At 42.6% G+C, this 23,950-nt stretch overlaps 1 protein-coding gene across 1 annotated transcript; it reads left to right on the forward strand.

Moving 5' to 3' along the window:
* The first annotated feature begins 1,447 nt into the window (after positions 1–1,447).
* Positions 1,448–15,517, forward strand: LOC104043791 (1-aminocyclopropane-1-carboxylate synthase-like protein 1). Its single transcript, XM_064444627.1, has 14 exons — positions 1,448–1,880; positions 2,000–2,059; positions 3,494–3,564; positions 4,364–4,433; positions 4,726–4,792; positions 6,344–6,441; positions 7,118–7,195; positions 9,848–9,948; positions 11,180–11,266; positions 12,479–12,524; positions 13,104–13,245; positions 13,338–13,480; positions 13,640–13,793; positions 14,502–15,517. The coding sequence occupies exons 1-14, from the start codon at positions 1,707–1,709 to the stop codon at positions 14,669–14,671; spliced, it is 1,461 nt and encodes a 486-aa protein (XP_064300697.1). The 5' UTR covers positions 1,448–1,706; the 3' UTR covers positions 14,672–15,517.
* The last annotated feature ends 8,433 nt before the right edge of the window (positions 15,518–23,950 follow it).

The following is a 23,950-nucleotide window of genomic DNA, read 5'->3' on the forward strand; positions in this document are numbered from 1 at the left end:
AACACCTCCAGGGATGGTGACTCCACCACCTCTCTGGGCAGGCTGCTCCAATGCCTGACCACTCTGTCAGTAAAGAAAATTTTCCTAATATCCAACCTAAACCTCCCCTGATGCAACTTGAAGACATTTCCTCTCGTCCTATCGCTTGTTACTTGGGAGAAGAGACCAACACCCACCTCACCACAACCTCCTTTCAGGTAGCTGTAGAGAGTGATAAGGTCTCCCCTCAGCCTCCTCTTCTGCAGACTATACAACCCCAGTTCCCTCAACCACTCCTCAGAAGACCTGCTCTCCAGACCCTTCACCAGCTTTGTTGCCTTTCTCTAGACACGCTCCAGCACCTCAATGTCTCTCTTGTACTGAGGCTCCCAAAACTGCACCCAGTATTTGAGGTGTGGCCTCACCTGAAGCAGATCAAGCCTTCCTGACCTCAAGACTTCCTACCCTCAAGCAGATCAACACTCCTGCCCAACTTAGTGTCATCTTCAAACTTACTGAGGGTGCACTCGATCTCCTCGTCCAGATAACTGATAAAGATATTAAACAAGACTGACCCCAAAACTGAGCCCTGGGGAACCCCACTCGTGACTGGCCACCAACTGGATTTAGCTCCGTTCACCACAACTCTCTGGGCTTGGCCATCCAGCCAGTATTTTACCCAGCAAAGAGTACACCAGTCCAAGCCACGAGCCGCCAGCTTCTCTAGGAGGGTGCTGTGGGAGACAGTGTCAAAGGCTTTGCTAAAGTCCAGGTAGATAACGTCCACAGCCTTTCCCTCACCCACCAGGCGGGTCACCTGGTCATAGAAGGAGATCAGGCTGGTCAGGCAGGACCAGCCTTTCATGAACCCATGCTAGATGGGCTTTCGCCTTTCTAATTTTCTCTCTGGAAGACCTAATGAGATCCCTGCTCTCTTCTTGAGTTGCCTGCCCCTTCTTCCAGAAGTGGTAAACTCTCCTTTTTTTTTTTTTTTTTTTCCTGCTTGATGCTTGTATATTGCCAAACCGCTGTTTAAATAATTACATAATTATTACCTTGTTCAGATACCCAAAAGCTACAACAGGAGCTTTTTGGTGCGTGACAGTTTTAGTGTTTGCCGAGAGTGACCCCTTACCCCATTTGCTAATGCCCATTCTGCCAGGAATTAAAAACTTGCTAATTTTCTACATGTCCCGAATTAAAAGTCAGAGTTTATGACATAGAAAGAAACACTTGAGGTCAGTGTATTGAAGCTTGCTTTTCTGTGGGTCCTGGGGAGCAAATAACGCGGGCTCCCCCGACAGCAGCCCCCGCTGCCGCGGCTCTGCCGGTTCCCGCGCCCGGGCGAGCGGACCCCGCCGCCCCTCCCGAGCGGCTCTCCCGCTGCTGCGGCCCCCGCTGGCCCAGCCGCGTCCCCGAGGGGCAGCGGTAGGCCTAAGGTGGACGCCTCCTCGCTGCCGGGGAGCGGGCAGCTGCTGCGGGAGCCCCGCGCCGCCCTGGGCAACGCGGGAGCAGCGGAGCACGGCGGGGCAGTCCGTCTGTCCGAGCCAGCGGTGGCGGGCAGCCGCCGGAAAAACGCCCCGGGCGGCTGCCCCTCCCCGAGCAGACCGCGGCAGAGGGGGGGACCCCTTCCCTCGCCGCGGGGCGGGGCGCGGCGGGGTTCGGCCCGACCCCTGCGGGGCCTGGGGCGGGCGGGGCGCGGCAGCTGCCGGTGCCTGCGGCGGAGGATGAGCGGCGGCGGCGGCTCCCTGCCTGCCGGGGCTGCCCCGGCCCCCCCGGCCCCCCCGGCCCCGGCCCTCTCGGCCCGCGGCGCCCGCATCGCCGGCGGCGCCCCGGGGCTGCTGGATGCGGGCTTTGCCCGCTACGCGGCCGACCCTTTCGATCGGGAGCTGAATCCGCAGGTGCGGGGAGCGGCGGGGTGGCTCCGGTGGGCTCGCAGAGCCCCGCTGGGTGGGACCGCGGGGGGCGCTTTCCTCCTCCTGCAGCCGTGTCGTTTAACATTTCATGCCTTCTCTTCCAGGGCATCCTCAATTTGGGCACAAGTGAGAACAAGCTTTGCTTTGACTTAATAGAGAAGAGGGTAAGTCCTCCGAGCAATGGGGATTTAACCATCGGTCCGTCTTTGAGAATTTTGAAGTGTCCGGTTAGCAATTTAGCACAGACGAAGTAACGCGGAGGGTGGGATACCGGCGGTGCTGCGACTGGCAGCTTTCCCAAGGAAGCATGCGCTGCGTGTTTATATGGGCTGCTCCAGTTGCATGCTCGGAAATAATTTGCCAAGTAATATTTACACTGAAAACTTGTCTCTGTTTGAAAACCAGAATAGTTTGGGTTTTGCTTGAGCTTTATTCATATTGGCTTGAGCATGTACTCCAAGCAGAACTGATACAAGGCTCTGTTCCTGTTTCAGCAGAAAATACTGCTTTGGATCGCTAGCTTGCAGGAAGACGGTTATTTTCAGAGGGGAAAATAACGGCCTGATAAGAGGCTCACTTGTCTGATGGCAAAGACAATTTGCCTGAAAATGCTCCATATGTGAAATCCAGACTTCGAGCAAAATTAAAGCTACTACTCAAAGGTTACACTGCTGTGCGCCGCAGTAAGAGCCAGTCCCTGAAATGCAACTGTGGGGAAACTGCACATTCTTTAGAGGCGAGATTTCCCCCAGAGTTACTAATTCTAGTTCATCTGCTGGAAAGCTTGGTGTTCTGCCTTATGTGTTAGCAAAACGGAAATCTGGTTGCCGGGCTAGCTTCTGCAGCTTGCCACTACCTCTCGCTTCTCCTTCCTACTTCCACGACTAATGAATTTGCACTAGTGCAACTGCTGGTGCATTTGCAGTGCTTGTGACAGAGGGTCAGGCATAAACTCAACGTACAGATCGGTTAGCTGATGAGTTGGCAGTGCTGGCAGTTGGAGAGAATTTTGTTTCTTAGTAATAAACCAAAACTGATGCCACAACAAATGTAGGACTGAGCCAATTTTAAGGAGGGACACCTGCTTTGAGAGCAAGAAAGTCACTGCTGATAATACAGCTGTTTTTCTTCTCTAACAGGCAGGGCTGCTGTCATTTTTCTTCTCTTGGTTCAGAAACTAATCAAAGTTAACATGTGAATTAAAAGCTGATATCGTAAATATTGCAAGTGTTGTTTGAGCTTTGATATATCTCAGAACTGGCTGCATAATCTCTTGGTTAAAACTGGGATGCTTTTCCTCAATGTGTTACTCAGGACTTGTTTTAATATGCGACAGAATAATCCAATAAATCTTTCATTATTTTCTTTCTTCATTTTGATTACGTTTTAATGTTGTTTTCTAATATCTTAAAACCAAAAAGAAGTGCAAAGTATAAAGATAATTTTAACTCATGAGTTCTGTTCTCCATTTCCTTAATGTTACTGAATAATGTTTTATGTAAAAAATAATCAAGTTCTGCAACAGAACTCCCAAGTTTTTGTGTGTTCAAGTGTTCAACTCCCCTGTGCTCAGCAGTATCTCTCTTTCATGTCACTAGCTCACAAGACCCGACATGAATTATCTGGAACCTGATCTCTTCCAGTATTCTGACACGCAAGGTACTAGAAGGTAAGAATTTTGTGTTCCCGTTTATCACGTTGCTTCTTGTCAGTGCTAGTCATGGCTCATGTGAAGCTGGGTGCGGTTTCATTCCTCTGGTAAGCCCAAAGGGTAGGTGTGTTACCGTTACCGGCACGCTGGCAGGCTTTTGGGTCCCTGTGCAGGAGTGGAGTAACTTTTCTGGATTTTCGTTCTGTTTTTTTCCCCACCCTCAATGTGCCACAAAGACCTGGGATGCCAAAGGTCAAAGATCCAGGGGCTTGCTGGCAAGCAAGGCAGCGTGTATGGATGTGGTGAATTGCTCCTGGAATTCTAGTCTCAGTGAGGAATAAACTGAAACTCTGGGGGCTGTGAAGAGTAGAGGTGAAATATTGGCTCCCTGAAGTTCGATAGGAACTCCACTGTCACCTTCACACGGGCTGAAAGCCTGTCTTGTTCTAAAGAATTGTCTTTGTCTCAGGTTTCACTGTTTCTGGTACCGAAATTCTTGTTATTTCTCCAAAGCCAGATCCTGCTTGGGCTCAAAGAGGCTTTAGTTTCTCAATTTTCTACTGTACAGCAATAATAGTTGAGTCACAGTCACTGTTATTCAAGGTAACAGATGGCTTCTGTGTGCTTCTGTCTCACAAAATGTAGCACACTGGATATCTGAGGAAATTATTTAATCAAAATCTTCAAGGCTTTCGTAACAGAATGAATTGTGTGTTTGTTCTGGTTTTGGTAAGCTTCATTCTTCTTTGCGTATTCTGTGCTTTTTTTCCCCAAAGAAATACGTGATTGCATATTTGACTTTAATTCTGTATTTTAGCTTCAGAGAAGAAATTGCCAAATTTCTAACCGACTATGCCAGAGCTGCAAAAGCACTGAATCCGGAACATGTAAGACAAGTGCTTTATCTTTGCATCTTATTTTAATTAAACTGATAAAGATGAATAAATCTGAACGCAAATGTCTGCAAGATACTGCAGGAGGGATACACGCAGGATTTGTAGAAGTCTTAGTAGTGTTTATTTGCCATTTGAAAAAGTGGGTAAGGTGTAATGCTCAAGGACTAGTGTTATAGGTGTAATAGTGTGGCTTTTTCACTCTGTTTTTTTGGAATTTAAACTAGTGCTGATATTTCTGCTAAATATTTCATTGCTGAATGAAAGCTTGTACTGCTTCTTTCAGATAACTGTTATGAATGGCTGTTGTGCTGTTTTTGCCACTCTGTCAACTGTGTTATGTGACCCTGGTGGTGAGAAAAAAATTGATTATTTTACTTAAAAACATTCATTAGCGGTTAATATAATTGTATTGTGACTTCTGACAGCCTGCTGTTACTCTAACTGCCTTGAGTGAAGCAAGGCATGGTATTCGTCACTGGCAGAGCATCTTTGAAATAATGCCTTTATTTCTAGAACGGTGGAAAATGTTTGAGATAGCAGCAGGCCCACTCACTTTCTGGAATGCAATCTATAGGGGTTTTTTAAGAGCATTGTAGGAAGAGGAGAAGGGTAGCAAGAGAATGCAGTGTATTTTGAAAACTATGAGAAAAAGCAGTGGGAAGCATGGTGGAAGCTGGAGGGAGCAGGCACCCAGGGATGGAGGTGTACTGGGTTGAAATCTGGGACCCAGACAACATTTGGGTAACTGGGCAAGGAAAAAACGTAGAAGGAATTTGGGACACAGGAAAGGAGCTGCAGCAAAAGAGGGATTCCTGGTCAAATAAGGGTGGTGGTGAGGAGGAAGCAGAGGTGGGAATGCAAAGCAGAAGGAGTGGAGTCCCAGGAAACAATCTGCTCACAGCAGAAGTGGACAGTAGAAGAAAAAAGAGAGCTCAGCAAGGGAAAATGGTTTCCTTTCTGGTTTGGAATGAGGAAAGCGGTGTAGGCATGCAGTACAGCGGAGACGGGGAAATCCATGAAGATCTGCCAGGGAAAGAAGGTGAGAAGGATTACTTACGTGCAGGAGGGTGTGCCACCCCCATAGCACCCTGTTACTGGCACCAGAAGCCCTTGGGAGGAGTGTGGAGTGATGCAGAGCAATGTGATGCAATGACTTCAGCATATTGGTGGCAAAAGCGCTGTGAAACCAGTTAGGTTGTTTTAGTTTTAAATGATAATGTTTACTGAAGGCTACTTGTATCCATGTCTATTTTAATATGCTCAGATTTCATTGTATTTGCACAGTTTTAACAGGAACTCTTCCACTTCAACGCTGACACGCTCCTTTTTACCCCTTTGGTAACGTGGGAAGCCCACTCTGTCCCCTCTGAAACCCTGCCACGCCAGGCTTTTGCAATATCTCCAGGAGAACACCAACCTGGGGCTTCTTCACAGCCAAAAAATGAAGAACCAAGTTCCACAGTGCTGTAGGCTCCCTGGCTGCAAGAAAGCACCTTGGCAACCAGAAAGAAGTAGTTGAGATGTGCAGCAATTCCTGATGAAAAATTGATAGTAACAGAGCATTAGCAAAATATTGAGAGCACGATCACTATTTGTCATTATGATTTAACTAACTAACTAACTCTATAAGATAAGTAGTTGATCAGGTCCATTCCCTTTTACTGAAAATATACGTGACTCCTGAATTTGCTATTGCAAATGCTAAGGAAGAATATTGGGAAAGAATTCAGTTGATGGACATACGCTATATTTTAAGTTTTGTTTAAATATTGGTTTAGGCCACAGTGGAGGCTTTGAGATGAGATCAGATGTCAAGTTCTTAGGTTGTCAGTTTAGTCGATTAGAGTATAATGAAATAATTGCTCATGAGAAATGTTAATTTAATTTTTTACTGTTTTTAGATGGGTATCTTATTCCAGCTCCATACTATGGTGGTTTAAATTTGAAAACATGGCTATACGGCGGAATACAGCCTGTTCATGTGCCCTTGTTCAGTGAGGTAAAGCTTTAGCTATTCACATACATTAACAGACATTTCACAGGGAACAACCAAAAAAGCCTGAAAACGCAAACAGGGTCCAAGTGAAGAGACAGGACCAGTCTAGCACTTTAGGAGACAGCCTGTCTTCTTCTCAGACCGCAGCACGATGGGAACTTGGTGTCATCAGATGTGTAGGATTACATTCATTCTGTGCAGACACTGTTCTGCACCGATGTGCTGGATTATAATTTGTCAGCTGTAAGTCTGTCAGTCCTACTACGCGTAAATTTGGTTTGCAGATTTTCCCCCTTAAGCACTGAAAGATGTACCTACCACATAAGTTTTATAACATTGGTTCCCCTTTTGAAAGCTCAGTAATCTGTGAGGCAAGTCAAAGAGGGGTAGCATCTTTTATAAGACTAAATGATACAGTCGGGGGGGGGCAATTATCTTTCAAGTACACAAGTTCTTCTGTAAGTCGCTGATAGTGTAGTTGTAGGTAAGGGCAACATTTAAAAACAAAATAAATTAGTTATATAGAAAAGACTGATCTCAGTTTTAGATTCCTTTGTTTTATAACAGCTGGTAGCAATTGTATTTTCACCAGGTGGGAGTGTTTCTTCACTGTCTTCTTTTTTATTTTTTTATGGTTTTAATATTTTTTAATTCTTGTTGGGTTTTTTTTGTTCTGTAGGTGACTGATGAAGAAAGTCACCCTTTCCAGTTAACAGTTGAAAAATTAGAAGACGCATTACAGAGAGCTAAAAAGCAGGTATCAGTAACATTGATTTCTGATTTTCATGTTTTCCTAGTTATTTTGTAAGCAGCGTGTGTTCTCAGCATTGAAGCATTTGCACAGTTTCATCTGTGCAGATTTGCAGTCTTGTGACTGAGTGGGTCCAACTCTAGCAACAGGAGTCAAACTGATTTTATAATCTGGAAACTGTAACAAAATGCAGAGAAACTCCCTGACTCTATTTTATGAAGAACAGATCTTAACTTGTGTTTCAAGACCAGTTTTCTTTCTCTGTAGATTTGAATGGAATTTGAAGTGTTGTAAAGAAGCTATTGTTCTGTCCTCAGAAGAGATAATATGCTACTGTAACAATCCACTCAATTAAAGAAACAATTCTAATTTGATTTAGAAGAGGGTCCTTCTGAGCTCTAGCTGAGAAGGAATTGCTAGCAAACAAAAAATTACAAATGTACTTTCTCCGGAGTTTAGAAAACTTCATTAGTTCAAAATACTTAGCATGTTCAGTGATTTTATTGTGCTCAGGATTGCATAAATAAGGATATTATTGCTTGTCACATACAATTTTTTTGTTCCCATTCCTCTCTGTCTTTGGAACTGTGTCTTCCCTGTGGAAGTGTGCGGTTTTGTGAGGGGCCACAAAATAGTGCTCACCAGTATTTAAAGCTAAAATATTCCCTCTTCTTATTGTCTTGATATTCATAATCCACTCACTTCATGCAAAATTATACATGCACTTAATCTAAACTGTTTACACTCATCCTTGAGAAGATCGAACCGAGGAAGCACAGGCTGAATAGTGAAATATTTTACCAAAGATGTGGTGGTGGTGGCGGTAGTGATGTTTCAAAACATTAAGTGAGATAGACTTCTTGTGTCCTCTTCCAGGGTAGAAAAATGAAGTTTAACAATTGATAAAGCATATAGTTACAGGGAAGGTCACTTAGAAAGGTCAGTTATAAGTAAGGTCGAATGCAAAAAGTGGGTATTTTGGATACAGGCAAATGTGTGCATAACATTTTTTTATAGATATGTCTGTCGATGCTGTCCTTGTTAGCTAATTGCCTGGTCAGCATGGTGCCTATGTTTAGACACCATCTGTATGTCTGTGTCATCTGTCTGTGCCTTTGCCAGCCAGCGTGAGCCCGAGCATGCAGGCATTTATCAGAGGGAGGCAGCTAGCATCCCTGCTGTGTTACTGTGGCTGTCAGGACATGAACTGGCTGAACAAGGTGCTGGATCACAGACCAGATAAACTCTTTAGAGACTGTGTTTGTCATCTAGAGCTGCAACTGTTCTCACGAATAATATTATAAACATCAGCTTTGGATACATGCAATATAAATAGCTGGAAGAACTAGGCTAGAACAGCAGTTGCGAAACTGCTGTCCCACAGCAGCTGATCCTATGAGCAATAATGTCTCACTCAGCATCTTCTGCCGAATATACGTCAAATGTCAACTACACTAACTATGCTGTTGTGCAACGGAGTACTTGTGGAACAGCTGTTTGTGCTTAGTATTGGCATCTTACCTCGTTTTCAGGTAATTTCCAGGTAGCTGGAATCAAAGGCAATACACTGAAAGTTCATTTCTTTTGAAGTTCTTGCTCACAATACCCATAAATGTTCAAACAAATGGCCCATGACAGGGAAAGCAAGTATCAGGTCTTCCTCATCATTGAACTTTATTTCCTGGAGTGCCCTGGGAGTTGGTCTTTGCAAATAATCAGCTTTGGAGGAGGCTTGGGTGGAGTGAGAATTTGCAGTGGGTGAGGTTTTCTGAAAATTAAAAATCTGGAAACAAAAAATAATAATTTCAAGTTTATCCCAAACATGAATTAATAAGGTAACTCCTCATGTTGATATGTTTAAAGTCTTGAAAGTTCCTGCTGTAGTCATTACACTGTTTGATTGTGTACAATAAAAATATATTTGATGCATATAGCTTATGTTAATGTACATTAAGGATTTTTTAGCAAATAGAAAATAGGTGATTTCTGAAAAATGCTTTGCTATGTTTGTACTTGTAATTTAATTTTCGATCATGTGGGACACTTCTTATTACACAGTAGAATATTTAGCTTCTGTGGAGAGAGAATTTCCATAACAGAAATTCTGCACTGTTGATAAATATAATTTAAAAAGTAATTATTTGCCCAAGACCTCTGCGCATCTCAGAACACCAAGTAATTAAATTTTCACTCTTCTGCAGATTCTATTACTTGTTTAAAGAAACAAGCAACATTGAAAAATAAATACTTGGCAGGTTATTAGATGTCAAAGTCCAATTTCTGTTTAGCTCTTCCGTGTTATCAACAGTGACTTTGCTCAGTCCTGGGGAATTATTTTGGAAGTATGGTGTAGAACCCGTATTAACCCCTACAACACCATAATCTTGCCTGTTGATATCAATAGGTGTTTCAAATGAGTCTTAACCTGATTTTCATTTGCTAATAATCTATTTAGTATGGTTTTTTGGGTGGTATTAGATAATTATGAAACAAGGGGGGTAGCTGGAACGTTAGTCTGTATAGTAATTACAATACCTAATTAAATAATTTTCAAAAGCTGGTTTTCACTGAAGGATTTACAAACATCCTCGCTGCATCTCTGCTAGTCATTGGTTTGATGTTGTTTGTGTCTCCAGCTATCAGTTTTTCTTTTTCCAGGGCATCCGAGTCAGAGCATTAATCCTGATCAACCCCCACAATCCATTAGGGGACATTTACCCCGCATGGCTACTGAAAGAATGTCTAGAGTTTGCGCACAGGTTTGAGCCCTAGTGCTATTTGTTTGGTATTTAATTTTCAATGAAGTATAGCAGTGTTGAAAAGTCACCTTTGGTGTTCACCTCTTCTTTGCTTGTTTATGTTCAGAGGAGGTGGTGGACAGGGACCTGATTGTGTTTCTTGTCTAACTATCCTATTTACTTGACCTTTCTGGGAACATTAGGATAAATTACTTAAACTGGGATCCAAAAATGTCTTTCTGAATTAAATACCATTGGGAATTTTTTTTTATGTGTAGTTTAAACTTTATGAAGTTTTTTATTTGCCTAACAATGTTTCTTTATTAAACTGCTTTGATGCATGACTCAGAAAAATTACAACAGGTGAATATCAGTCTTTAGCAGTAGTAGTAAACACGGCCAACATCCTCATTTGAAACATCATAGAATCATTAAGGTTGGAAAAGACCTCCGAGATCATCAAGTCCAACCAGCAACCCAACACTACCATGCCTCCTAAACCATGTCCCCAAGTGCCACATCCACATGTTTTTTTGAACACCTCCAGGGATGGTGACTCCACCACCGATCTGGGCAGCCTGTTCCAATGCCTGACCACTCTGTCAGTAAAGAAAATTTTCCTAATATCCAACCTAAACCTCCCCTGATGCAACTTGAAGACATTTCCTCTTGTCCTATCGCTTGTTACTTGGGAGAAGAGACCAACACCCACCTCACTACGACTTCTTTTCAGGTAGCTGTAGAGAATGATAAGGTCTCCCCTCAGCCTCCTCTTCTGCAGACTAAACAACCCCAGTTCCCTCAGCTACTGCTCATAAGACTTGCTCTCCAGACCCATCACCAGCTTTGTTGCCCTTCTCTGGACACGCTCCAGCAACTCAATGTCTCTCTTGTACTGAGGCTCCCAAAACTGCACCCAGTATTCAAGGTGGCCAATTTTAAATAAGAGCTGAGTGGGACCATACTCAGTCCAGAGAACCATATGATTGAGCATGCAGTTGGAATTTTGTTTCAGATACATGGAATGTTATTGCTGCTGCGAAATACAGATTATGTATAAATAGAAGTTGGTGATGCACAAGTGCCCACGGCATGCCTTGTGTCCTCTTTGTGTAAAATTTGCAGGAGAATATATTAGCAAATAGGCGTGCTTATGGATACTTTGCTATGGCAGTAGTTGACATTAAAAATATATTTATGCAAAGAAATTTCTTTTAAATATGTTAACGTGCCTGCATTTTTCTATACGTAGACATGAATTGCATGTAATAATGGATGAAATATACATGCTGTCTGTTTATGATGATACCACCTTCACCAGTGTTCTTAGCTTAGACTGGTAAGTGGGATTCCTTAGCAGGGATTAGAAGATATTTAATCCTAAGTAGAACCTGTACCATTTTTGTCAAACTTCTGGTTAGCTAGTGTAACTGGTATAGTTTGAATTAACTCATATCCAACTCTTTGCAACTACGAGACTAGTTAATACGAGAGATCTTCTTCACAGACGGCTTTAAATGGCAGATCTCTTGCTTCCAGCTAATGTGTATGATACAGTAATAACAATAAAAATTGACAGAGCCCTTAATCATTTTGCCACTGCTTTTCTTTGGTGTTTCCAGTTACACAGCCTGAGCGTGAAGTTCTCACTGCAGTGGTAATGAAGTTGCCTGAGGTTGTGCGAGTTACCTGCTATAATGCATCTCCCTCCTGACGAGTATGCTGTTGGGCTCTTAGTTTCCTAACAGATGATGGAAAGAATAAACATTTCAAGACTATTTAAACCTATTGGTATCTGACTAATAAAACTTCTCTCCCCAAAAGCATGTGATTGGCTTTGTATAACTGCATACATTTCATACCCATGGGGAATTTCCAAGTCCATCCACGTACAACCAGGCTCAGTGAGTGACTGGCTGTTGCCTCACCCACACAAGACCGTGAACCATAAACGAAACCTGAAAAAGTACTTTCATGATTGTGAAAGTTGACCCAGCTCCATTAGGCTGAAGAAGGAAATTTCCAGCCTTGGCGCTGCTTACACGAGATTACACAAAGGAGAAAAAAAACCCATCACCTGCAGTGGTACACTGAGGTGTGTTGTGTTGAGTTGCACCTCACTGTGGAGAGGTGTGCCCTAACACGTTCACGTCCCCCTTCCCCAGCCTGAAATGAAGCGCAGCTGAGCAAACAGTTCTCCTCCATCAAGTACAAGAGTGGTTGTGCCTTTGTTTTAATATGGGTGTGATCACTAACTCTGCAGTGGGAGTCCTGGGTTTGAACCAGACCATTATATCTTACCACAGATCCTTGCTGGGTTGGGTTTTTTTTGTGTGTGTGTGAATGATTGCCTCGGCACATGCTCGGGAGATGAGTGTCATAGGATAATGTTTTCTTAAAAGACTCTGAAAAAATGTCATGTCACTTTAGAGGATTATATACTGATTTTACTAAAAAAATTACTACAATTTTTACAAATTTAAACATTTTTGTAACCTGCATAACTTGTTCTTCTATACCGACAGTCTTGACTTCCTCTTTTCTCACTCAGTTTACCAGATCCAGAACGGACACATTTTATGTGGGGTTTTAGCAAGGTAGGCCAAGATACTACATTTACGTTTTCTATTTAAGATATTTCTCCACAAAGATTACTTGGGCTATTCTGACATAATTTGTGTTATAGGTGCCAAATTGTTTATTAGTTTGTTTTCTTTTTCAATACTGTAAAACTTGTTGAAGTTCAGAGTTTAATATGGGATCTGCTTTACAGGAACAGCTAACGCATATGTGTTAAAGGCATTGTAACATATAAGCACATTTCATATCTGTTGCATTTTGCCTTTTCTTCCCTTGGAGGAAGAGTAAATTGATGACTGCTTGGAAACAATAGTGGGATATAATGGGAACAGCCCAAGGGTTGGAGCCAAGCATGTTTTCCATTGTCGGCCTGTGAAGCAACCCTGTTAAAGCCACTGACCTCCCTGCAACACAGTTGTTTAGAAGTTGCTGGCTTGTTTTTATCACACTTGGGACTCCATTCGGCAATGTGGAGAATTTACTTCAGAAGGTTTTATTTTTTTTCCTGTGCATCAGAATGACTCTACACTTGTTGGCTTGACAAAGCACAAACATAAAGTAAAAATTGCATATCTCTCTTCTTTTTGTCCTCCAAGGATTTTGGTATGAGTGGTATCAGAGTTGCAGTATTGTACACCAGAAATCATGACATTCAGAAAGCTGTGAATCAACTGGCTGTCTTCCATAGCTGTCCTGGACCTGTTCAGCATGTTCTCAGTCAGGTTCTTAGGGACAGAGGTTAGCCACACTAGAAATGTTTCCATTGAACTGTTCTATTTTTCCATGGCAGGTGGAAATAAAACAGAGTTATGTTTTTCTTGCTTTGATAGATTGGTTGGATAATGTGTTTTTTCCCACCAACAAAAAGCGACTTAAAGAAGCACAGACTATTCTTGTGGATGGGCTGGCAGAAGTTGGAATACCTGTGCTCAAAAGTTTGGGAGGACTCTATGTGTGGGCAGACTTCAGAAAAGTATGTAAGAAGTTTGAAAAGGGGTAGGAATGTGGAAGTTGGAACTGTAGAAGTCCCTTGTGCATGCTGTTACACACTTTGTTATCAGGTCCTGGAAACCTGTTTCAATGAATTTATGCACTTGTTCAACCTTTCATAAAAACTATTTTCTTCTTCTAGTTCTTAAAATCACAGACATTTGAAGCTGAACTTGAATTATGGCAGAAGCTCCTTGATAAAAAACTCCTGATCAGTCCTGGAAAAGCTTTTTATTGTTATGAACCTGGATGGTTTAGACTGGTTTTCTCTGATTCTTTAGATAAGATTTACCTGTGTAAGTGATTTTCACTTCCAATATGGCATGTAGTAGCATGCAAGTTTTAAGAAATGTTAACATTATAAATAATGAGTTAAAACCTAATTATTCTCTCTCAGCTCATGAGGGGTATTTTTAGAGTTTGTACCAACTGAGAAATGTTGGATTGGCCCAGAGCATCGGTTACAAAGCACTTACATTGGATTACGTTAAACCTCTAAAGCTTTCAGAACTTACTTTTAAAATTTATTTTTACTCTATCAGAAGTGAGGAACCAAATTTTATGTGAAATGATTTTTACTCATTCAAATTATGCTTTATAACATGTTGGAATTGCCCACCATCCCTCATTTTTATGTAGCTCATGTTGGATATGAAAAACGTATCCATCTCTTAAGCTGTAAAATACTTAACCTTGAATGAATGCTTTATATTGTTGGCAAAGGGGGCATTTGTGAAGTAGTGCAAGCATACAGAGTCAGATAAAAGTGTAGATTGGAGGGGAATTCTTGGGTCATCCAGTACAACTTCCTGCTCAAAGCAGGGCAGTCTCGGAAGTCAGAGAGCAGGTTGATCTGGGCCTTGTTCAGTCAAGTTTTGAGACTGTCTAAAGATGGAGATTACACAGCTTCCCTGAGGAACCCATTTCAGTGCTTAATGACTCTCGTGGTGAATTTTTTTTCCATATGTCCTGTCAGTATTCCCCTCTGTATTTCCTTTCTACAGGTATTCAGAGACTTGCGCAAATGTTGCACAGTTACACTGCTGAACCAGTCACAAACAACATATCTTCCACTGCAGATGCTTCATGCAATCCAGAAAAAGATTCTTCAGGCAAACCTTCAAACACACCAGGAGGAGGTGTCTCACAGCTTAAAAATTTACGTGTTTATTAAAATCATATGTGCATTTAACATCTGGATGCAATTCAGCATGCTTGTGTTTGCTAAAGGTGTGTTTGACTTCAGTTATTTTTGTCTGTGACCTTGCATAACACTCTCGCTTCACTGTGACCTGGCATTAATAATCTTGCAAGTGAACTTGCTGAAGTTGAATTTGGAGGAAAATGGACCTCCTGGCTATTGTGAAATTAGCCCCTGTTAAGCACAGCACTTGAGTTTACTCCATTTCAAGAATGCAATGTGTCAGTAAAATTAGTATGAGATTTGGAAAACACTGGTAAAATGGTTGGGCATATTACTATGTATTATGGACTGTATATTTCAATCAGAATACTGAAAGTACTTAATCAGGTGATATTCAAGTTTTGCTAACCTTTTGTATCTTGTATATGTATGTATATGTATATGTTTTAGTATATTCATGGGATCTCTCTAAACATATACATCTCAAACATTTTATACACCTTTCTGTATATGCCTGCTAAGTGAGTACTTTCTGGGAAAGCATTTAGATTTTTGGCTTCAAGGCTCTCTTTCAGATTATTTCTGTGTACCTGTATTAATTGGATAGTGTTTTCATACATTAGCTAAAAAAAACCACCCTTGAAGGTCTGTAACGTATACTCATTTGCCAGAGTTGTATGGGGACTTTTTTGCTTTGTTTTTGATCTGTTGGTTTTGGGTCTTTTTTAAAGTATTTGCAGAGTTAATTCACCATTTATTTAGGTTTGGTGAGAGAAAACTAGACTTGAAAAACTAGCAGACTGCTGCCATAGAGGCTCAGTAGAGGGATTGTCTCACTGTGGATCCCTAATAAACTTGGATTTTGTGCTCCTGATAGTAACGTGGCCTTTGATCTGTTTTTTCATGGCAACCATACATTGTTCAGGCTGATAACATAAAGGTAAATCATCTTCCATACAGCAATTTTTAAAGCTCACAGAATCATGGAATAGTTGAGACTGGAAGGCACCTCTGGAGGTTGTATAGTCCAACGACCCTGCAGGGTGCAGGGTCAGCCAGAGCAGGTTGACCAAGACTGGGTCCAGTTGGGTTTTGAGTATCTCTAAGGATGAAGACTCCACAGCCTCTCTCAGCAGCTTGTAAAAAAGAGTACAATCACTCTTTTTTTACTAAAAAGTTTTTTCTTATGTTTAAACATAGAAATGTAAAACATTTCCTTTTCTTAGTTTGTACCCATTGCCCCTTGTTCTGTCACTGTATACCCAGAAGAGCCTGGCTTCATCTTCCTTACACCCTCTTGTCCACTACTTATACACACTGATAATATCCCCCCTGAGTCTTCTTTATTCCAGGCTGAACAGTCCCAGATCTCACCCTCTCCTTGCATTTCAGATGCTCCATTCCATTAATCATTGTTGAGGCTCTTCACTGGACTTGTTTGAGTATGTCCATGTATTTCTTGTATTGGAGAGCCCAGAATACTGGGCTGAAGCACTCCAGATAGTCACACCAGTGCTGTGTAGAGAGGCCTGTGGTGTTTAACATTCATCTTGACAGGGAGTGAAGAGTGAAAGAGCACCAACAGGGAAAAGAGCTAATGGTTAAGCTTTTCAGGACTGTGAAAACAAAGGCTAGTAATAAAACACTACAGAAGACTTTCACAAAACTTGCTGACTCCACTTTGCAGGTGAAATTTAATGTAGGTAGAAGGAAAGGAAATGCAATATGCTAGGGTCTAACAACCATTACTCTTCAGTAATGATCGCCCATGAAATACTAGCTTGTTGTTAAGAGGAATTTGAATGTTAAAAATTATTAGAGAAGAAATAGACAAGACTTTAGAAAGTATTCTGTCATTATAAAAAAATCCACGATGTTCCTGCATGTGTGCTGTTGAAAGTTATGTGCAGTTTAGGTCCCCTTGCGTCAAAAAGCATAGGGCAGAAGTAGGAAAGTCAGTCCAGTCTGACTTTTTAAGACGAGTCCTAATCACGCACCTCTGAAACATAAGTGTTTCAGGAGGTAATATGGTGACTGCCCAAGTCTTAATACCCTTCTCTGAGGCATTAGAAGCTGGGATTTGGCCATTGTTGGAGGTAGGATCCTATGCAGAGTTTAGGGCTGCCTCAATACAGCTGTTCTCATGTTAATCTGACCCACTGCTTCTGAGCACTGGGGAAAGAGAAAATGTAGAGATTTGTAACAGAAAAGTGAGGGTTGCTGTGGATGGCAGTGTGTGTGCAGGCACCAGCAGAAACAACAGAACAAGAAGGAAAGGCATGGTCTCCATTGATAAAGATAGACGCTGCTCCCAGTCAGACCAAGGAGTAGGGCAAGCCTGGATGGCCGGTGTGCTGCCAAGACCATAGCACAAATGGTTCCTCAACAGAGGGCCCTGTGCTCTGCAAGAGGAGGATGACAACAAGCCAGTATATCACACATGCTGTTCCTTTATGGCATTAATATGAGTGCGTAAAACCAATTTGTTATGAGATTTGTTAAATAGATTTTTCTCCAGATCTTGCACTGGGTTTTGTTACACTGTTCTACAAGAACCATTGTTATTTTTTCCTACCTGCAATGAGTTGCTCAAAAATATTGTTGGTCACTAAAAGCTGAGGCGAATTTGTCAGTTTCTTTTCTGATAGTCTCAACTTATTCAGGGTGAGCCGTAGGTCATTACAAACCCTACAGAAAAAGTATATTGCAATATACATTCCTGTCATTATCCCACAGTACTTGTTTCTATTTACAGCCTTATGTGGCTGTTGTTGTTTCAACATACCATTTCCACTTATCTCACCAAGGGAGCAATTAAGCCACAGTCAGGTTCTGCAAACTCTGCAGGTATGAAGCAGGTGCTTTTGGTTTTGTTTTGGCCAACAATAAATGCAGCATCTACTTCCATTCCCTTTACAGTCTGTGATCAGCGTCTCGGGACGAAGGAAGAAGCAGGACAGGTATTTTATCTTGCCTAGCAGAAGTCTATTACTAAACAGTTTAGAAACAAAGATCTGAGAGTGAAACAGAAGTTATTAGGATCAGCACCTATTGATCCTCCTGACACAAAACACTTGATTTCTCGGCCGCACTGTAAGACCGTCCCACTCCTGATTGTATGCAAAAGATGAACATAGGTAAGATTTTCAGTAAGTTTTACTGCCTGATATTTTATTTTAACCTTTGATGGTGTACGTTGAATGTGTATTGAATTTTAAAATGCTTACGGCACAGCTACTTTGTGCAATCAGACCTCACATCTAGCTTATGCATCCAGCACTGAACTGACAGGTACACAGAGATCACCATGGTCTCACAGATAAAGGTCTTGCTTCTTGAGAAATATTGGTGAAGCTTTCCCTCGGCCATTCATTATGCTCTCTCCAGTCGATTCTTGTTCTGAAGTTATAGTCACTAATTGTTTTGTGGCATTTTGGAAGGTGAGAAATACATGGAAAAAACAACCCGGAACATCAGACTGATAGAACAAGTGCCAGCAAGATCCTGGCAGCAGGAGCACGTCACCACAAGACCAAAGAGGGAGGATCTCTTGACATTCTACCTCCGTATCCAGGATGCAAAAACCCCCCGTTCCTCTGTAAACCAGCAAAACAACATTTTCACTCTGCCATGTCCTGACTACTTGAAGAGAGGTAACGGGAAAATTCCATATGCGGATTCCCATAATTTGGGAAGTAGAAACTCTCGAGAAAGGCTTGCTGATTAACAGGATAGGGTATCTTTAATTCTTAATGACTTACTGAAATCTAGGGTTGGGAGAGAAGAGGTTCCCAAATTCTGCTTACATATTTTGGATTCATTGCCACAAGCAGCCTTATAGTGTGATTTTATCCAAATGTGATCTTATCAGACAGAAAGGGATCATTGACTCTATAGGATACTACATATATTCAAAAGGATTATCAGAGTCTGACCTTCTGAAGACAAAAATAAGCATTCCTACTGATGTCCCCTAGAGAAAGATTGGTGTTAAGAAAAAAAATTGTGTGTGTGTTTTGAACTTGGATGAGTTAACAGAGCCAGTTTGCAGCAAGGCACATTACATTGACAAAGTCAGAGAGGTGATGATCTCTTCAGAAAAGAAGTGGAGACAAGGACCATGAACACAGATTGTGCAGGAGGGAAGCAGGAGCTTCAGACAGTAGCTTTGCCCCTAAAGAAAATCTAAACTGCTTCCTGAGAAAAGAGGAACACCCCTGTTGTATTCTCCGTAAATGAAAGGGTTCAGAAGATTTTGAAGGAGCCCAAATTGCCATATATAAGCTGATGCCTGGGTTTACTGTTCTGAGGGGCAATACCCAGCACAGTATCTTGATGGTTTCAGGTAAAAACAACCTTTCAATCCACAGGTAGATCCCAATTATATTTCTGTTTCATTAAACAGACATTGAAGTACTTCAGCGTTTCATCAAGCTGCATGAACCACATGCAGATGTTGTCCATGAAGAAGTTGTTATTATCACTGAAGAGGCTGAAGTTAACAAAAAGATGTTACCAAAGGAAAATAAACTCACTGAAGCTGTAAGACCAATGCAGGAATAAAGGAGTCGGTTGGCAAACAGATGTTCCCCAAGAACTATTCTTTATAACACATTGGAATTCCCCACAGTCCCTCATTTTTATGTGGCTCATGTTGGTTTCTATATGCAAAGAAATTTCTTTTAAATATGTTAACGTGCCTGCATTTTTCTATACGTAGACATGAATTGCATGTAATAATGGATGAAATATACATGCTGTCTGTTTATGATGATACCACCTTCACCAGTGTTCTTAGCTTAGACTGGTAAGTGGGATTCCTTAGCAGGGATTAGAAGATATTTAATCCTAAGTAGAACCTGTACCATTTTTGTCAAACTTCTGGTTAGCTAGTGTAACTGGTATAGTTTGAATTAACTCATATCCAACTCTTTGCAACTACGAGACTAGTTAATACGAGAGATCTTCTTCACAGATGGCTTTAAATGGCAGATCTCTTGCTTCCAGCTAATGTGTATGATACAGTAATAACAATAAAAATTGACAGAGCCCTTAATCATTTTGCCACTGCTTTTCTTTGGTGTTTCCAGTTACACAGCCTGAGCGTGAAGTTCTCACTGCAGTGGTAATGAAGTTGCCTGAGGTTGTGCGAGTTACCTGCTATAATGCGTCTCCCTCCTGACGAGTATGCTGTTGGGCTCTTAGTTTCCTAACAGATGATGGAAAGAATAAACATTTCAAGACTATTTAAACCTATTGGTATCTGACTAATAAAACTTCTCTCCCCAAAAGCATGTGATTGGCTTTGTATAACTGCATACATTTCATACCCATGGGGAATTTCCAAGTCCAACCAGGCTCAGTGAGTGTAAAATGTGTTCATCTGATTCGTGCCAATACGGAACTGTTTGTGCTTGTGTAACCGAGGGCCGTTCAATTGACTTAACTGTCTTAATGGTTGGAATGTTGACTGGCGATTTGTTGCTAACAGTGTGAAGCATCCTGATACAAAGGAGAGTGCCAAGATGGAGGGGGCCACAGGTCGGCCAGTGGTGATGGCAGGGAACTTCTTGGCTCAGAAGGCGCTAAAGCATGAAAACTGGGGGAAAGGTAATTCCGGCAGGGAGAGGTTGCGACCACCGACCCAATTCAGAACCAAAAAGACTTGCCCCCCCCACCTGTAAAGAGCATGCGTGCTAATCTACATGGCAAGCGTGGCTAATTTAAATACGGCTGACCAACGGCAAGTGGGATGATTATCACTGACCAATGAGTGTAAACTTAGGCTTGTTTTTAGTAATTGTTATTAATTAAGCAACTGAATATAAACCCTGTAGTATTGTATGACGGTATGCACGTTAGGTGGAAGGATCCCCCGTGCATCCAGCGCTGCTTGCTTGTCTCTATTCAATAAATTGTAAACTTTAATTGAAATTCCGTTTAAGGCTAAATTAATTATAACAGTGAGTGACTGGCTGTTGCCTCACCCACACAAGACCGTGAACCATAAACGAAACCTGAAAAAGTACTTTCATGATTGTGAAAGTTGACCCAGCTCCATTAGGCTGAAGAAGGAAATTTCCAGCCTTGGCGCTGCTTACACGAGATTACACAAAGGAGAAAAAAAACCCATCACCTGCAGTGGTACACTGAGGTGTGTTGTGTTGAGTTGCACCTCACTGTGGAGAGGTGTGCCCTAACACGTTCACGTCCCCCTTCCCCAGCCTGAAATGAAGCGCAGCTGAGCAAACAGTTCTCCTCCATCAAGTACAAGAGTGGTTGTGCCTTTGTTTTAATATGGGTGTGATCACTAACTCTGCAGTGGGAGTCCTGGGTTTGAACCAGACCATTATATCTTACCACAGATCCTTGCTGGGTTGGGTTTTTTTTGTGTGTGTGTGAATGATTGCCTCGGCACATGCTCGGGAGATGAGTGTCATAGGATAATGTTTTCTTAAAAGACTCTGAAAAAATGTCATGTCACTTCAGAGGATTATATACTGATTTTACTAAAAAAATTACTACAATTTTTACAAATTTAAACATTTTTGTAACCTGCATAACTTGTTCTACCCAGATTTACTTGAGCCTGATTCTGGGGGCGTTATGAATTGTGATCCATTTGATGTATAGATTTCCCATATCTCTTTGTCTATTACCCAACCCCATTTGTTAAAGTTGCTCATTGGTCCATGGCTTGTTTCCCATCCCCTTCACTTAAAATTAGCAAATCCTCTTTGAACATCCTTCCCAGAAATCAGTCTATCTTTCTCTGAAAGTCCGTTGCAATTTTATGTCACATGGAAAGTTGTGACCTTGTAGTCCTCTTGGCCACAGCTATAGAGTGATGTCTCCTATAATATGCAAAAGTTGTTCATTGAGGGCTAATTGTATACATGGAGCATATAATATTATATTATCTACAATCATACAGATAGACTGCATGAATTCTTTTGTGACTTTAATTGATTCGTTTCCCAGAGTTGCCACCAATATGTCCGTGGATTTCAATACTTTTTCGGAGGCTAATTCCTCTTTTGTTAACAGCCCCACCTCCACCTGTGGAGATGCAGCTCCTATTTTTCTCATGTTCCACACCCCAAAAAACCTGTATTCCTGGCATCCCATACAGAGCAAAAAAGTCCCATTTTGTCATTTAACCTCTTTAGCATGATTAGTTCCCTTTTGGTGAATAATTCTGGCCGTGTCCACCATGCTATACACTGAAAAGGCTGCAACTTGCATCCTCCAAGACCATTTCTTATATTATGTAGACTCCACTAATGGTGTTTCCTAATTCTTCTGACTCCCTTACAGGTGCAATAATTTTATTTCAGGTTTTGGCTTCCTCCTCCCACCACTGCCACTTTCCTGTACTTCGCAGCATATTTTGCAGGGGATTTGCTATAACACTGTAATCTGGTATAAATTCACAGATTCATAGAATCATAGAATGGCTTAGGTTGGAAGGGACCTTTAGAGGTCATCTAGTACCACCCCCCTGCAGTGAGCAGGGACATCTTCAACTAGATCAGGTTGCTGAGAGCCCTGTCCAACTTGACCTTGAATGGTTCTAGGGATGGGGCATCTACCACCTCTCTGGGCAACCTGTGCCAGGGTTTCACCACCCTCATAGTAAAAATTTTTTTCCTTACATGCACTCTCAATCTCCCCTCCTTTAATTTAAAACCATTAACCCTTGTCCTGTCACAACAGGCCTAGCTAAAGGGTTTGCCCCCATCTTTCCTATAGTCTCCCTTTAAGTACTGGAAGGCCACAATGATGTCTCCCCTGAGCCTTCTCTTCTCCAGGCTGAACAACCCCAACTCTCTCAGCCTGTTTTCATAGGAGAGGTGCTCCAGCCCTCGGATTATTTTTGTGGCCCTCCTCTGGGCCTGCTCCAACAGCTCCATGTCCTTCTTGTGCTGAGGGTTCCAGAGCTGGACGCAGCACTCCAGGTGGGGTCTCACCAGAGCAGAGTAGAGGGGCAGAATCACCTCCCTCGACCCGCTGGCAACACTTCTTTTGATGCAGCCCAGGATATGGTTGGCCTCTGGGCTGTGAGCGCACACTGTTGGCTCATGGGCAGCTTTTTGTTCACCAGTACCCCCAAGTCCTTCTCCGCAGGGCTGCTCTCAACCCCTTCATCCCCCAGTCTGTATTGATACCGGGGGTTGGCCCGACCCAGGTGCAGGACCTTGCCCTTGGCCTTGTTGAACCTCATGAGGTTCTCACAGGCCCACCTCTCCAGCTTGTCCAGGTCTCTCTGGATGACATCCCATCCTTCTGGCATGTCAACTGTACCGCTCAGCTTGGTGTCATCTGCAGACTTGCTGAGGGTGCACTCGATCCCACTGTCTATGTCAGTGATGAAGATATTAAACAGTACCGGTCCCAGTAGAGACCCCTGAGGGACACCACTCGTCACCAGTCTCCATCTGGACATTGAGCCATTGACTGCTACCCACTGGATGTGACCATCCACCCAGTTCCTTATCCACTGTACAGTCTACCCATCAGATCTGTATCTCTCCAGTTTAGCGAGAAGGGTGCTGTGGGGCATCATGCTAAAGGCCTTACAGAAGTCCAGATAGATGACATCCATAGCTCTTCCCATGTCCACTGATGTAGTCACTCCATCATAGACGGCCACTAGGTTGGTCAGGCAGGACTTGCCCTTGGTGAAGCCATGCTGGCTGCTCGGATCACCTCCCTGTCCTCCATGTGCTTTAGAATAGCTTCTAGGAGGATCTGTTCCATGATCTTCCCAGGCACAGAGGTCAGGCTGACAGGATGGTAGTTCCCTGGGTCCTCCTTTCTACCCTTGTTAAAGATGGGCACAATGTTTCCCTTCTTCCAGTCCCCTGGGACTTCACCTGACTGCCATGACTTTTCAAGTATCATGGCGAGTGGCTTAGCGACTACATCACCCAGTTCCCTCAGGACTCTGGGATGCATCTCATGAGGTCCCATAGGCTTGTGTATATCCATGTTCCTCGGGTGGTCATGAACCTGATCTTCCCTTACAGTGGGAGGGGCTTTATCCCCCTGCTGTCCATCCTGCAGTCCATCAGCTTGGGAGGGGTGAGGAGAGAGGTTACCAGTGAAGACTGAGGCAAAAAAGTTGTTGAGTACCTCAGCCTTCTCCTCATTTGTTTATACTAGGCCACCATTCTTGTTTGTTGGTGGTGTATGTTTTCTTTGACTTTCCTTTTCTGGTTGACATACCTGTAAAAGCCTTTCTTGTTACTCTTTGCACCCCTTGTCAAATTCAGCTCCAGCTGCGCCTTGGCCCTCCTGACCCATCCC

Source organism: Phalacrocorax carbo, chromosome 2 (genome assembly GCF_963921805.1).
Source record: "Phalacrocorax carbo chromosome 2, bPhaCar2.1, whole genome shotgun sequence".
NCBI lineage: Eukaryota > Metazoa > Chordata > Aves > Suliformes > Phalacrocoracidae > Phalacrocorax > Phalacrocorax carbo.